Raw genomic sequence first — 13985 nt, forward strand, 5'->3', positions numbered from 1 at the left:
CTTGCTGGCCCAAAAAAAAAAAATTATAAAAAAAAAAAAAAAAAAAAGAAAGAAAGAAAGAAAGAAAGAAAAGCACTCACTATGAAAGAAAAATGGAATAATATGGACTGTGTTCAAATTAACAACCTCTTTTCATAAAATGAAACCACTTTAAGACTAAAAAGGCAACCCAATGCAGAGTATATGTTCACAATACATATATCCAACAACTTTATAAAGGCTATTACAGGAGCCAGCCAGTGGCATGGTGGTTAAGGTGCTGGAGTTCCATATGGCTGATCATGGGTCAAGTCCTGGACCTGGCAGTCTAAAAATCACAACAAATAAATAGATAAATAGGTGTTCAAATAAATGAATAAGCTTTTAAAAAAATAAATTAAAAAAAGGCTATTACAAATTAAGAAGGAAAAGATAAACAGCCCAATAGAAAAATTAGACAAACACTTAAAAGCCACTTAGCTAAAGAAAATATAGAAATAGCCAATACATATATGAAAGATGACTGGTATCATGAGTCATTGGGGAAATGGTGCTGGAATCTATGCCCTGGTGAGGGAGAGAGGATTATATGGGCTTCTGGTGCTCTCTAGTTGATAATTTGTGAAATTTTGTCATGTTTGGCACTTACACATATAAACTTTTTGTATGTATATTATACTTTTATGAAATGATTTTTAAATGTCAAATAACTACCCAGTGATGTTAGGAACCCTAAATCAAGGAGAAGACAGGACTCTAAGCCTGGTAACTGGGGAAGCTTTTGCCTAGGGGACATTTACTAATCTGTAAGAGAATGAAGAAGTGGAGCTTACTTCCATAAAGTCAAGACTGTTCACATAACTGAGCAGTCTCCAAAGGTGTGATCTCTAATAAATCTAGCCTCATCGTAGGCTGGGATCCTGTAGAATAAAGAAAAATCAGAAACATACTGTCCCATGTGCATATGTGCAGGCTCAAAAAAAAAAAATCAATAGTTAAAATTAGACTAACATGGTGGCCGGCAGGTGGCATGGTGCTTAAGGACACTAGACTCCCACATGGCTGACTGCGGTTTGAGTCCCAGACCTGGCAGCCTGCTTTCTCACTTTCTCTCTCTCTCTGTCCCTCTCTGGTCAAATTAAAATAAATAAATGGGGACCAGTAGTTAGTGTAATGGCTATGTTGCTGAACTTCCATGTAGTTGACGGCAGTTCAAGTCCCAGATCTGGTGGCTTAAATTCACATCAGGTGCGTGTGCGTGCCCAAGATCCTGAGAGGAGAATGGAGGGGAAGGGAGTGTGGCGTGGCCATCCTCCTCAGGGGAGATGATTTTTTGCTTTCTATCTCTCTGTCTCCCTGGTGAGTACACATGCCCTATAGCAAAAACCTCTATAGAAAACAAAAGCATAAAATAAATAAATGAATAAATTAATTTAAATAAAATAATTTTGTTTTTAATTAGACTAACATGATCCCTAGTTGTTGGTGTTCCTATACACCTGGGAAAGGCAGGGAAAAAAATCTTCTTTGGAGTATAATAATAACCTTAACTTAGGTCTAGTTTTTTTCTACAAATAATTTTTTTTAGTAATTTTTAGAGGGCACATGCACTAACCAGAGACAGACAGACAGAGACAGAAAAAGAAAGAGACAGAAAAAGAAAGAGAGAGCACCCTCTTCCCTAAGGAGGCATGCCATGCCACAATCCCTTCTCCATTTCTCCGTCCTTTCAGGATTTTTTACATGCAACACACACATATATCAGTCATGTTTTTCCAGCCACCAGGGATAGAGATTCAAACTGTGGTCAGCCATGTAGGATCCAGCTCCCTTAACTACCAAACTGCAGGGCTGGCCCCTAACAAATAATTTTTTAAACACAATGTCCAGGGCAATCTGGTGGCATGGTAGCTAAGGTGGCCGGATCCAACATGGCCTACTGTGTGGTTTGAGTCCCAGACCAAGTGATTTGAAAAACATAATGGGCACATATGTGTATGTACCCAGAATCCCAAAAGGGAGAAGACATGGAGGAGAAAGAATTGTGGCATGACCATTCCCTAAGGGGGGTGATTTCTTTTTCTTTTTCTTTCTCCCTCTCTCTTTCTGTATCTCTCCAGTAAGAGCACATGTCCTCTAGCAAATAAAAAAAAGAAAGAAAACACAATGTCCAGCACTCTATCAAAAATAACCTATGATACAATCTAATGATATAATACGTCATAATCAGCAAAACTTAGAGAAACAAGTCCACAGGAACCCCAGACATTGAAATTATTAGGCACAATTTATAAGGAAAAAAATACATTTACTTACAAAATGCAGCTTGAACATTTCAGCAGGGTACTGGAAGCTATAAAAATAATATAATAGATTTGGAAAAGAATCACAGAAATTGCAGAACTGAAAAACAAATAAGGACTTGCAGTTAAAGATGATAAGCCTGGCCCAGCACAGCTGGCACAATTCATAGCCACTGGACTGCTAGAAGTCACATTTCTGACTGCAGGGTCAGATCCCTGAGTCAGCCTGAAAACTCTCTGAGCATATGTATGAACACCCAAGATCTTGACAAGTTGAAGGGCTAGAGAAAAGGAATCAGTGTGACAAGACCCTGTTAGGGGTTCTATCTCTTTTTTCTTTCGTTTGTTTGTTTTCCTTTTCTTTTCTTTTCTTTTTTTTTTTTGTTTTTGTTTTTGTTTTTGTTTTTAGAGAGGTTTTTGCTACAGGGCGCATGCACTCACCAGAAAGACAGAAAGAGACAGAGAGACAGAAAGCGAGAAATCACCCCACAGGGAGGGAGGATGGCCACGCCACAATCCCTTCTCCTCCATTCTCCTCTCAGGATCTTGGGCACCTGGCGTGAGTTTAAGCCACCGGGTCCGAGACTCGAACTGCAGTTGACTACATGAGAGTCCAGCGACATACCCCTTACGTCAACTGCTGGTCCCCATTAGGGGTTCTTTCTCTCTCTTTCTCTCAAGTATACATACACATGCACGCACGCACACACACACACTCTATTTAAGAAAAAAAGGACATGCTAAACATAAGAATTTCCCTCTGTACTCTCCTAGGACCACATTACAATGACAATAAATGAATGTGTAAATAAATAAAGATAAGTGGATATATATATAAATAAATAAAGGTAGCTAGGTAGATAAACATAAATTGAGATATAAATAGATAAATACTCAGAATATGGAAAACAAAAAAAGAGACAATGGTAACAACACTTTGAAAGCTTAAAAGCATAGAGAGGAATATTCAATGTCTTAACAGACCCAAGAAAACTGAATCTTAAGCTAGTAGAGGGAAAATGTGAGAACCAATTTAGGAATTGTTAATATCAAGTATCTTGAGAAATACATGTGTGTGTGTGAGTGTGTGTGTATGACTAAAAATGAGAAGGTTGTTGAAAGTCTATTTTTTTTGAGAAGTTTTTGCTATAGGGCGTGTGCGCTCACTAGAACGAGAGAGACAGAGAGACAGGAAGCAAGAAATCACCCCTCAGGGGGATGGCCACACTGCACTCCCTTCTCCTCCATTCTCCTCTCGAGATCTTGGGCACGCACACACATGTGCCTGGCGTGAGTTTAAACCACAGGGTCTGGGACTCAGACTGTGGTTGACTACATGGGAGTCCAGTGACATAGCCATTACGCCAACTGCTGGTCCCTGAGAGTCTATTTCAAAGGCACTATAGAGCTGGCCCATGGCCTAGTAGTTAAGGAGGTCAGATCTCACACTGTGATTTGAATCCCAGTCCCAGAAGCTTGAAAAAGATGCTGGGCATCTGTCAGTGCATGACCAAAATCCCAACATGAAGAGATGAAGAAGATGAAGAGATGAAGAAGAAGGGATTGCAGCATAACCATGTCTCTTTGAGGGTTATTTCTTTCTCTCTCTCTCTCTCTCTCTCTCTCTCTCTTTCTCTCTGTCTTTCTCTCTGGCAAGTGCATGTGCCAAATGGCAAAATTAAATACTTTATAACTCACTAGCTCCTAGGCCCAGCTTTTTGCAGTCAGACAACTATCCCTTCTTCACTATGGCAGAAGTCTGGTGGTTCACTTTCTGAAAAAGGTGAAGCAGAGCGTCTTGGTCTGAGGGACACCAATTACATCTGTCAGTTTGGCTGCCCAAGTATAAACAGTCTCTTTACATATGGGGGTTCAGACCTTCATCTTTCATCCTGATTTCCTAATAAACCCCAATTATCCTTCTGGCTGGAGAATGGAAAATTCATATCTGGGGAAATCTGAACAACCCAAAAGAAAAAACTAGAAGATAATAACTTGGGGACAGTGCAGCCAGGCACTTTATAATGAGGGACTTTATAGGGGCTTTATAGTTGGCAAGTTTCTCCCATAAACAAGAACCTTCAATAAGATTTTTGTGTACCACTTTTAAATATGAGCTGATAGGCAAGGATTACCAGACCTCTGAAGAATGCCTCTCAGAACAACTATAACGACTAAAACAAGCAAACATAAACAAAGAATTTATTGAAAAGAGACGTTGAAAGAGATGAAAACTTTAATAAACTGTGATTAGTCTTTCTAAGAGATAAAATGTTGCTCCATGAAATTGAAACAGAGTGTTAATTTTTTAAAACATTTTTCAGAGAAAAAAATGAGCTCTTTATAAATTAAAAATATGGTAGTAGAAGCAAAAATCTGAACAGAAAAATTAGAAGATAGTTGAGACACCGTCCCAAAAGCAGAGAACAAAGACGGATGAAAAATAGGAGACTGCAGAAAACTTGCAAGATCTGTCTGAGAAAAACAATGATGAGCACAAAAAAAGAGGAAGCCAGCAAAGTAAAGCAGAAACATTCTCCAAAACTTGGGAGAACCTGTTTCAGATCAATGGGTCCATAAATGACTGGCAAAACAGAAGTAAAAAGACCCACATAAAACATATTGCTATGAAATTAAGAGCCTATGACATAGAGAAGCCCTCTAAGCTTCAAAGGAGAATTAATGGAAAGGATTAGGAATCAAAGTGATACTAGAATTTTCAGGAACCACGGTGAAACCTAGGGAAAAAATTGAAGTAATAGTCCCAGAATTCTGAAACAGAAAAACAATTTTAAGCCAAGAAGTTTATACCCAGCCAAATTATCAACTGAATAGCCTTGTAGAAAATACTTGTTTTCAGACAAAATTCATAAAATTTACAAGGCCTTTTCTGGTTATATATATATATATATATATACACACACACATACATACATACATATATATATCTCAGGATGAAATCAGGGAGCCAGCAAATGATATTAAAACAACTGAATCCCACATGGTTAACTGAGCAGTTTGAGTACCAGACCCAGCAGTTTGACAAACACACTGGGAGCGTGTGTGTGCGTGCCCAAAAATTTCAAAAGGAGAGTGGAGGAGAAGAGATTGTGGCATGGCCATCTGCCCTGGAGGGTGATTTATCACTTTTCCTCTCTCTTTCTCCCTCTCTTAGGTGAGTACAAATGCCCTATAGCAAAAGAAAAAAAAAAAGAATAATAATAATAAGAAAGATGAAATCAACAGACTACTTGGTGGACTTAAATATCTTGAATAAGATATTTAGACCAATTTAAGGGAAAATTTGGGCCTGAATCAATGGAGGGTATATTAATAACAATAACAACAAAAAGTTGTGTATAAAAGGAAAATTCTTCTTAATATGTCACTTGGCTTAGCTTAGCATGTGTGACATTTAATATTGTTAACATAGAACATTGTTTTAATATTATCTGTAGTCAATATTAATCTAACTGAAATTATGCTGTAGTTTTTAGAGTTGAAAGGGCTGTTAGAAAGTATGCATCAGAGTGGTGGGATGATGAGAGAGAGAGAGAACTAATTTCTACTTGCCATGGTAGGATGCCAATAGACAATGCCTAACACTGAAAAATCAAGAAGTAGTAAGACAAGATCGTTGTTACACCATAGGCATCACAAGGGCCTGTGTGTGTGAGTATGAAACAAGAATTCTTGTTGTTCTTAACAGGTCATAGGAACAATTGGACTCTTTGAAATATGTACCTATAAAATTTTAGTTGAAAATAAAATTAAAACAAAAGTGCCTAAGGAAGTAGAAATGTGAAGTGGTGACTCCTCTTTGGAAAAACCTAGCCATAAGCTTGCCAGTGCTGTGGTGGTTGAGTCAGGTAGACACCACATGTCCAACTGTGTGGCTCAAGTCCTGGACCTAGCAGCTTGGGAAACATGCCATGCACATGTGCGTGTGTGCCCAAAATCCCAAGAAGAGATTAGAGAAGGGATTATGGCATGACCATCCCCTCTAGAGGCCGCTTTCTCACTTTCTCTCTTTCTGGTGAGTGCACACACCCTATAACAATTTAAAAGAAGAAGATGGAGGAGGAGGAGGAGGAGGAGGAGGAAGAAGAAGAAGAAGAACCTGTCCACAAAAGAGAAGAGAGAAGAAAATGAATATTAGTCAAGTTGGAATGAGCAGAGTGGGGTTTGTTACTCAGTGATGCCCATGCCTACGGGAAAAGATGACCATGGAAAAGAGTACATATGAGACAGAGAGGTTTAAGAAACAGTCAGTAAATAACAAACAACAACAATGGAGCTGCATTCAGGGAAAAAAAAAAAAACTAAAAGAGGGGGACAAGGAGGAGTCAAGATCTGGTAACAAACAACAACAATGGAGCTGCATTCAGGGGAAAAAAAAAAAAAACTAAAAGAGGGGGACAAAGAGGAGTCAAGATCTGGACTCGGAGTCCAGTTGAAGCCTTATACCAGCACTGTCCAAGAGCGTTATAATGGGAGCAATAACTAGGTGCCACATAGGTAATTATAAATTTTCTAGTAGCAAGATTTTTTTTTTGCTATATTCTTCTCTTTTCTTTATTCATAATAGAGAGCGTAGGCACACACATGAGAATGCAAATGAGAGAGAGAGAGGAATATCCTTCACAGGGTCTAGTCATACTGCAATGCCTTCCTCCAGACCTCCAATCCATTGGATTTTGGGCACTCCTGCATGTGCCTGGTGTGTTTCAGGCTGACCGGGCCAGGGAATTGAACTGAGGTTACCATGCAGGATCTATCGTCTTGAGCAGCACGTTACTGCTACACCGCAGAGCCAGTCCTAGTAAACACATCTAAAGAGTTAACAGGGAAAATCTTTTTTTTTTTTTAAAGGTTTTTGCCATAGCATACATGCACTAACTAAAGAGAAACAGAAAAAGACAGAGAAAGGGAAAGTGAGAAATCACCCGCCCAGGGGAATGGCCCCACTGCAGTCCCTTCTCTTCCATTCTCCTTCTGGGATTTTGAGCACATACACCTGGTATGATTTTCAAGCTGCTGAGTCCAGGACTGGAACCATGGTCAAATATGTGGGAGTCCAGCACCTTAACCACCATGCTACCTGCTAGCCTCAGAAAAATCATTTTTAATACTAAATTTCATTTAACCCAGTATACAGTTGGTCCTCTGTAGCCATGGCTTCTGTGTCCACTGGGTTGGTCAAACCAACCCAATGTTGAAAAATGTTTGAAGAAAAAAAAAATAGCACAATGGTTTAAAAATAATACAAATTTTAAAAAGCAATACAATATAACATTGATTTACATTATATTAGGTTTTACAGATAATCTAGAGATGATTTAAAGTATACAGTAGGGGGGGCTGGCAGATGGTATAGTGGTTATGTCACTGTATTCTCACATGGCTGACCACAGTTTGAATCCCAGACTCAGTGAATTGAAAATCACACCAGGTATGTGTGTGTGTGTGTGCACGTGCGCCCAAGACCCCAGGAGGAGAATAGAGGAGAAGGGATTGTGGCATGGCCATCCACCCTGGGGGGTGATTTCTTACTTTCCTCTTACTGTCTCTGTCTCTCTCTGGCAAGTACACATGCCCTAAGGTTAAAAAAATAATAAAACTTTAAAAAATAAAAATAAAAAATAAAGCATACATTAGGACCAGCCACAGTGGTACAGTGGTAAAGCAACACTCCGTAATGCTGAAACCACAAGGGAAGGTCCCACATACATGCCAAGCACACACAACTGTGTCCCCAGTCTTGACTGGCTGATGCTGTGGATCAATTATAGAGTGAATCACCCTATTGGGGATCTCTGTCTTAGAAGAAATAAAGAAATAAGAAAATTTTAAAAAATAAAATAAAGTACATAGGAGAAGACCCAGCCCCAGTGACACAGGTGGTAGGGCTCAGCTGCACAAAACGAACTACATGGGAGACCCAAGTTAGCATCCTGGGTCCACCTGAACACACATTTTGCCACCTGTGATCCTGGCTGATTGCGAGGTTCAGGGAAGATTGCAGTCGAGCAAGACTCTGTGAAGGGTCTCTCTCTCATGGGAGGATGTGCATAGGTTATATGCAAATATTACATCATTTCATGTAAGAAACTTGAGCAAATGTGCTGGCATTTTGGTATATGCCAACAGTCCTGGGATCAATCTCTTGCAGATGCCAAGGAACAACTATACCAGCATGCTATTTCAATACTGTAATCAATATTAAAATTGTAAATTAGATATTTTACATCTTTTTCTTACACAGTCTTGAAAATCCAGTGTGTGGTTTGCACTTACAGTACATCACACCTCAATCTGGACTAGCTACATCTCAGGAGCTCACATGTGGCCAATGGCTACCACAATGGACCCTGCCACATAGACAGTTCTGACTATTATATGCCCCTTCGCCCCTATTCTCATCTCTTCCCTTAAAGAAAAAAGGGAAGAGGGACCAGCAGTTAGTGTAATGGCTATGTCGCTGGACTCCCATGTAGTCGACCGCAGTTCGTGTCCTGGACCCGGTGGCTTAAAACTGACACTGGGCGCGTGTGCATGCATGCCCAAGATGCCGAGAGAAGACTGGAGGAGAAAGGACTGCAGCATGGCCATCTCCCCTGGGGGGGTGATTTCTTGCTTTCTGTCTCTCTGTCTTTCTGTCTGTCTGGCGAGCGCACGTGCCCTATAGCAAAAACCTCCTCAAAAAAAAAAAAAAAAAAAAAGGAAAAAGGGAAAAGAAGAAAAGCTGAGTTTCCTCATTACACTTTTTAAAAAAGGATTATTTATTTAATTTTATTTCTTAATTCATTTATTTTAATTTAACCAGAGATAGAAACAGAGAGAAAAGGAAAGTGGGAAAGCAAGCCACCAGGCCCAAAACTCAAACCATGGTCGGACATGAGGGAGTGTCCAGCACCTTAACCACCAAGCCACCTGCTGGTCCCTCATTACACTCTTCTTTGTTTTTTTTCTATAGGGTGTGTATACTTGCCAAGGAAAGAGAGAGGCAGAGAGGGAAAGTGAGAAATCATCCCCCCGGGGGGTGAGCCACGCCACAATCCCCTCTCCTCCAATCTCCTTTTGGGATTTGGGGCATGCATGCCCACGAGCCCGGTGTGATTTTCAAGCTGCTGATCTGGGACACAAACTGCCCAGTGGGTCATGTGGGATCTGTTTGCCTTAACCACCAGGCCACTGGCTGGCCCAAGTTCTTCACTGCTATTATTGAAAACATATGCTCCTGAACCAAGCTCTGCCTGTCATTCTCAGGTCCCCAAGGCCTCCCACACTGCCACCTTCCTCCTCTTTCCACTCCTTAAAAGTGCCCATCAAGGGAACCAGCAGTTAGCCTAATGGGTCACCAGACTCCCACATTGCTGACAACAGTTCAAGTCCCAGACCTGGTGCCTTGAAAATCATACCTGGTATGTGAGCATGCATGCCCAAAATCATAAGAGAATGGAGAAGAGATCGTGGAGTGGCCATCCTTCCTGGGAGGCAATTTCTCATATTCCGTGTGTGTGTGTGTGTGTGTGTCTGGTGAATGCACACACCCTATGGCAAAAATCTTAAAAAAAAAAAAAAAAAAGTCCCTGTAAGGAGTCTAGCAGGTGGTATAGTGGTTAAGGCACTAGACTCCCACATGGGCGACCACCATTCAAGTCCCAGATCTGGAGGCTAGAAAATTCACACCAGGCGCTGTGCATACATGCCCAAAATCCCAGGAGGAAAATGGAGAAGAGGTTGTAGAGTAACCATCGTCCCTGGGAGATGATTTCTCACTTTCCCACTCACTGCCTCTGTCCAGCGAGGGCATTCACCCTGTGGCAAAAACCTTAAAAAAAAAAAAAAATCCCCATAAAAAGACTATCATCCTGGGCCACTCCCACTACCCATAGTCAGGCCCTCCTGCTTTCCCATCCAGCTCATATGCGCCACCTCTGGGCAGCATTCCTAGTACTCCCGGTCCGAATGAGTATCTTCCCTCCTGTATCCCCACACTCTCAGCCCTATTCTCCACTTTTACTGTATGTTCTCACATCCCTTCCTTCCTTCACTCCATCATAGTAGTAAACTTAGCCTCGGCCGACAGATAAAGAGAGGAGCAGGATCCAGCAGGTAGCATGGTGGTTAAGGCACTGGATTTCCACATGGCCGAGGGCAGTTCGAGTTCCCGACCTGGCAGCTTGAAAATCACTCCAGTTGTTTGTGTGTACCTGCCCAAAATCCAGAGAGAATAGAGGAGAAGAGATTTTGGCCATCCCCACCTGGGGGGTGATTTCTCACTTTTCCTCTCTCTGTATCTCTCTGTATCCTGCAAGCACACATGCCCTATGGCAAGCACCTTATAAAGAGAGAGGAGCCTTCCAGGCTCTGCCCTCCAGAGGCCTTGGGTCTGGGTGGGGAGATGGCACTGATCCAGAGGAAAGGGGTGACACTGGGGTCCCACAGAAAGGACTTTTGCTCTGCCTGGGAGTCAGGGCTGGGGGAACGGGGTGAAATAGGTGGGCTTCAGGCAAGGAGCAGCAACACCTCCCCACCACCACCAGTCGCACCAGAGGGCTGCCCTGATGCTTGCTCGCGCTCTTGTTCCCACAGGCCATTGCCAGCCACATGCATCTCAAGTGTAAGTGCCACGGGTTGTCAGGCAGCTGCGAGGTGAAGACCTGCTGGTGGTCGCAGCCCGACTTCCGCGCCATCGGCGACTTCCTCAAGGACAAGTACGACAGCGCCTCAGAGATGGTGGTCGAGAAACACCGAGAGTCGCGCGGCTGGGTGGAGACCCTGCGGCCACGCTACACCTACTTCAAGGTGCCCACAGAGCGCGACCTGGTCTACTACGAAGCCTCGCCCAACTTCTGCGAGCCCAACCCGGAGACAGGCTCCTTCGGCACGCGCGACCGCACCTGCAACGTGAGCTCGCACGGCATCGACGGCTGCGACCTGCTGTGCTGCGGCCGGGGCCACAACGCGCGCACTGAGCGGCGCAGGGAGAAGTGCCACTGCGTCTTCCACTGGTGCTGCTACGTCAGCTGCCAAGAGTGCGCGCGCGTCTACGACGTGCACACCTGCAAGTAGGCAGCGGTGACGACTCGCTCGGGTGACGGCAGGGTGAGGCTTTTCCCTGGACAGGGCAGGCCTCCTCCCTGGATGGGGCAGGACTCCAGCTCTGGGGTGGGGCTCCTAACAGGGAGTGGAGCTCCTCCCTAAGAAAGAGTCAGGGTTCCTCCCAGTGGGGCGGGGCTCAGGATGGAGCGAGCTCCCGTGTGAGCTCTTCTCTAGGGGCGGAGCTCCTCCTGATGGAGGCGGGGCTCCAAGGTGAGGCGGGGCTTCTGCCTGGATGGAGCAGAACTCCTTCCTATCCCGGGAAAGCCCCCTACGAATGGGGATGAAGCTCTGGATGCGAGGGTTTGGGGTGGGCTCCTCCCAGAGGGTGGGGCTCTTCTTAGGCGCAGGGATTAAGATTAGGCCAGGGTACCCAAGGGGTAAGGTGGAGCTCCTAACTGGACCGCCCAGGGCTCCTCTGCTAGTGTGACTCTAATCTTGGGATGGGGCTTCTAACTGGGTAAGGGGCTCCTACCTGGACAGAGTGGGGCTCCTGGATGGTGCGGGGTTCTTATCTGGGAGTAGGCTTCTTCCTGGATGAGTGGGGCTTCAATGGGAGCGAAACTTCTGCTTCGGGACAGGAATCCTGAGTGGGGAGAGGCTCTCAAGATTCAACCAAGAAGGTTCACCTCTCCATCCCTGTGCCTCTGGGATTTGGGGACCCCTCTAAGCCGGGCACTGTGGATTGATTCAGGCACACAGAGGCCTGTGACATCCATCCTTCAGCCTAAGACTTGTCCACTCACCTGAACAAGAACTGTACAGAGGAGAACCTGCAGCTTCCCCCATCTTCAACCCTAGGAACAGATCTCTGTCCTGGGAGAAAATGTTGTGGATGGAAGCTGAGGAGGGGCTGGAATCCTAGGGCTTCCTTGACCCCTTCCCTCTGAGACCTGTCTCTGGCCTGGCATTGGACATCCTAGGCTCTTCCCAGGAAATGTTTCTGCAATTCCCTGGCTGGTCCCAGCTCTCAACGTCGTCAGCTGTGCCCTCTCCTTTGCAGTTGCCTGCCCCCCTTCCCTGTCCTCGAATCCCCCCACCATCCCAGTGACAGGAAAAAAGAGGAAGCCCCCTGTCCTATCTTTTCCCCACCTCCTCCTGGCCTCAACACCTTCCTCTGCCTACCCCCATCGGCAGCCCCTCTAAAGCTGCCAGAAACCACTGGCCTCATTTTGGGTTGTCTGGAAGTTTGTAGGGGCAGAAGCATACAACCATGTTGCCGATGGAGGACCCACAGCCTTCCTGCCACTGGCCATTGTTTCAGAGCCTTTGTGTGGCCACTAGGCCCTCACCTTCTGACTCATCCACCAGGCCTGAGTACGAGAGACCTCTGGACCCATCCAGCCTGTATCCATGGGCCACCCTGCTGAAAGCATCCTCAGCCTTTGCCACTGTGAATCCTCTCTTACCCTCCAGGCAGAGGAAGGAGACATGGCCAGATGGGATGCCTAAGAGCCCAGAAGAGGAGACATGGACATCCCCCCGCCTTGAATTTTGTATTTTTGGTTTTAATTTTATTTCCAATGCTGCTATATCCACCATACACTGGAGTTAGATGAATGGATGTGTTGTTGTTTTTTTCCTTTTCTTTCTATGAAAGAAATTATTTTAGGCATAGCTTGTGAGTTTCAAACAATGGGTAAAGTAAAAGAAAAAAAAGAAATTAAATAAATCTGTGGTTTGTGCTGAATTTTTGGTGATGGGTAGGCTTGGTGTTGGGAAGTAGAGAAGATGCCAGTTCAGAGGCTGGATCTGAGGAGGAGGATTCAAGAAGAGGGCCACTGGAGGTGGCCTCCAAAGCCAGAATTCCAGGGGGGGAGGGAGGATAAGGGACAGCCAAGGAAAGGAGAGAACAGCCAAGGGTACCAAGGCCTGGAGCGAGATAAATTAGAGGCCCAGCAGAAGCCTCTGATAGAGTGGTAGACAGAAGATCAGGTACAGAGGCCCCAAGTGGGGGGCTTGGCCAAGATCCCATGCAAGGCAGTAGTGTAGCAGGGATGTCAACCAAGTTACTTCTCCAAATGTCTCCATTCAAGAACATGGTTCCCTCAGCTGATATCCAAACCCCAGCTATGAACGGTATGGGCTCTCTGAGTTTGGGGACAATGGCCTGGTTGCTAGTGCCCTCTAAGTATTGGCTGAGCTAAATCCCAGCAGCAGTCTCAGGTCCTCAGGATGAAGCTGGCCACCAGGAGTCTCCTTCAGATCCTCACCTGTGGGCAGGACCCTCCTGGAGCTATGAACATGGGTGACCAGCTTTCAGGAGCCTCCTGATTTGCCTTCTCAGGTGGCCTGGAGCCTTGACCAGAGACAGCTCCTAGGATAAGCAAATCATACTTACTCAGGGTGCTATGTGTCTCTCTGGAAACTGTTTGCAAGAGCTGGGGGCTCTTCTAAGGTTACTCTTTGACCTATCCAAGCCCCACCCAGGGTCCCTGTTCCCGTCTCCTCTCCTTTGCCCAACTTCCTTCCCTGTTCCCACCTCTGGGCCCTGCCCTGATATCTAACTAGAACCTGGGGCAGTAAAAACTACTTTGAATGGGCTATTTGCAGTCAGTTGGAAGGGAGAAGGGCAAAAGGAGGCCTCAAGGTCCTACC

At 44.7% G+C, this 13985-nt stretch overlaps 1 protein-coding gene across 1 annotated transcript in view; it reads left to right on the forward strand.

Annotated features, from left to right (window-relative positions):
- Positions 1-12920, forward strand: part of WNT3A (Wnt family member 3A) — a 60496-nt gene extending 47576 nt beyond the window's left edge. Inside the window, exons 4-5 of the mRNA XM_006146970.2 lie at positions 10881-11393; positions 12576-12920. Of these exons, the coding sequence (XP_006147032.1) occupies positions 10881-11360 (480 nt within the window). The 3' untranslated portion in view covers positions 11361-11393; positions 12576-12920. The remainder of the gene's footprint in view (positions 1-10880; positions 11394-12575) is intronic.
- Positions 12921-13985: the final 1065 nt, after the last annotated feature.

The sequence above is a fragment of the Tupaia chinensis genome, unplaced genomic scaffold (assembly GCF_000334495.1).
Source record: "Tupaia chinensis unplaced genomic scaffold, TupChi_1.0 Scaffold000197_1, whole genome shotgun sequence".
NCBI lineage: Eukaryota > Metazoa > Chordata > Mammalia > Scandentia > Tupaiidae > Tupaia > Tupaia belangeri.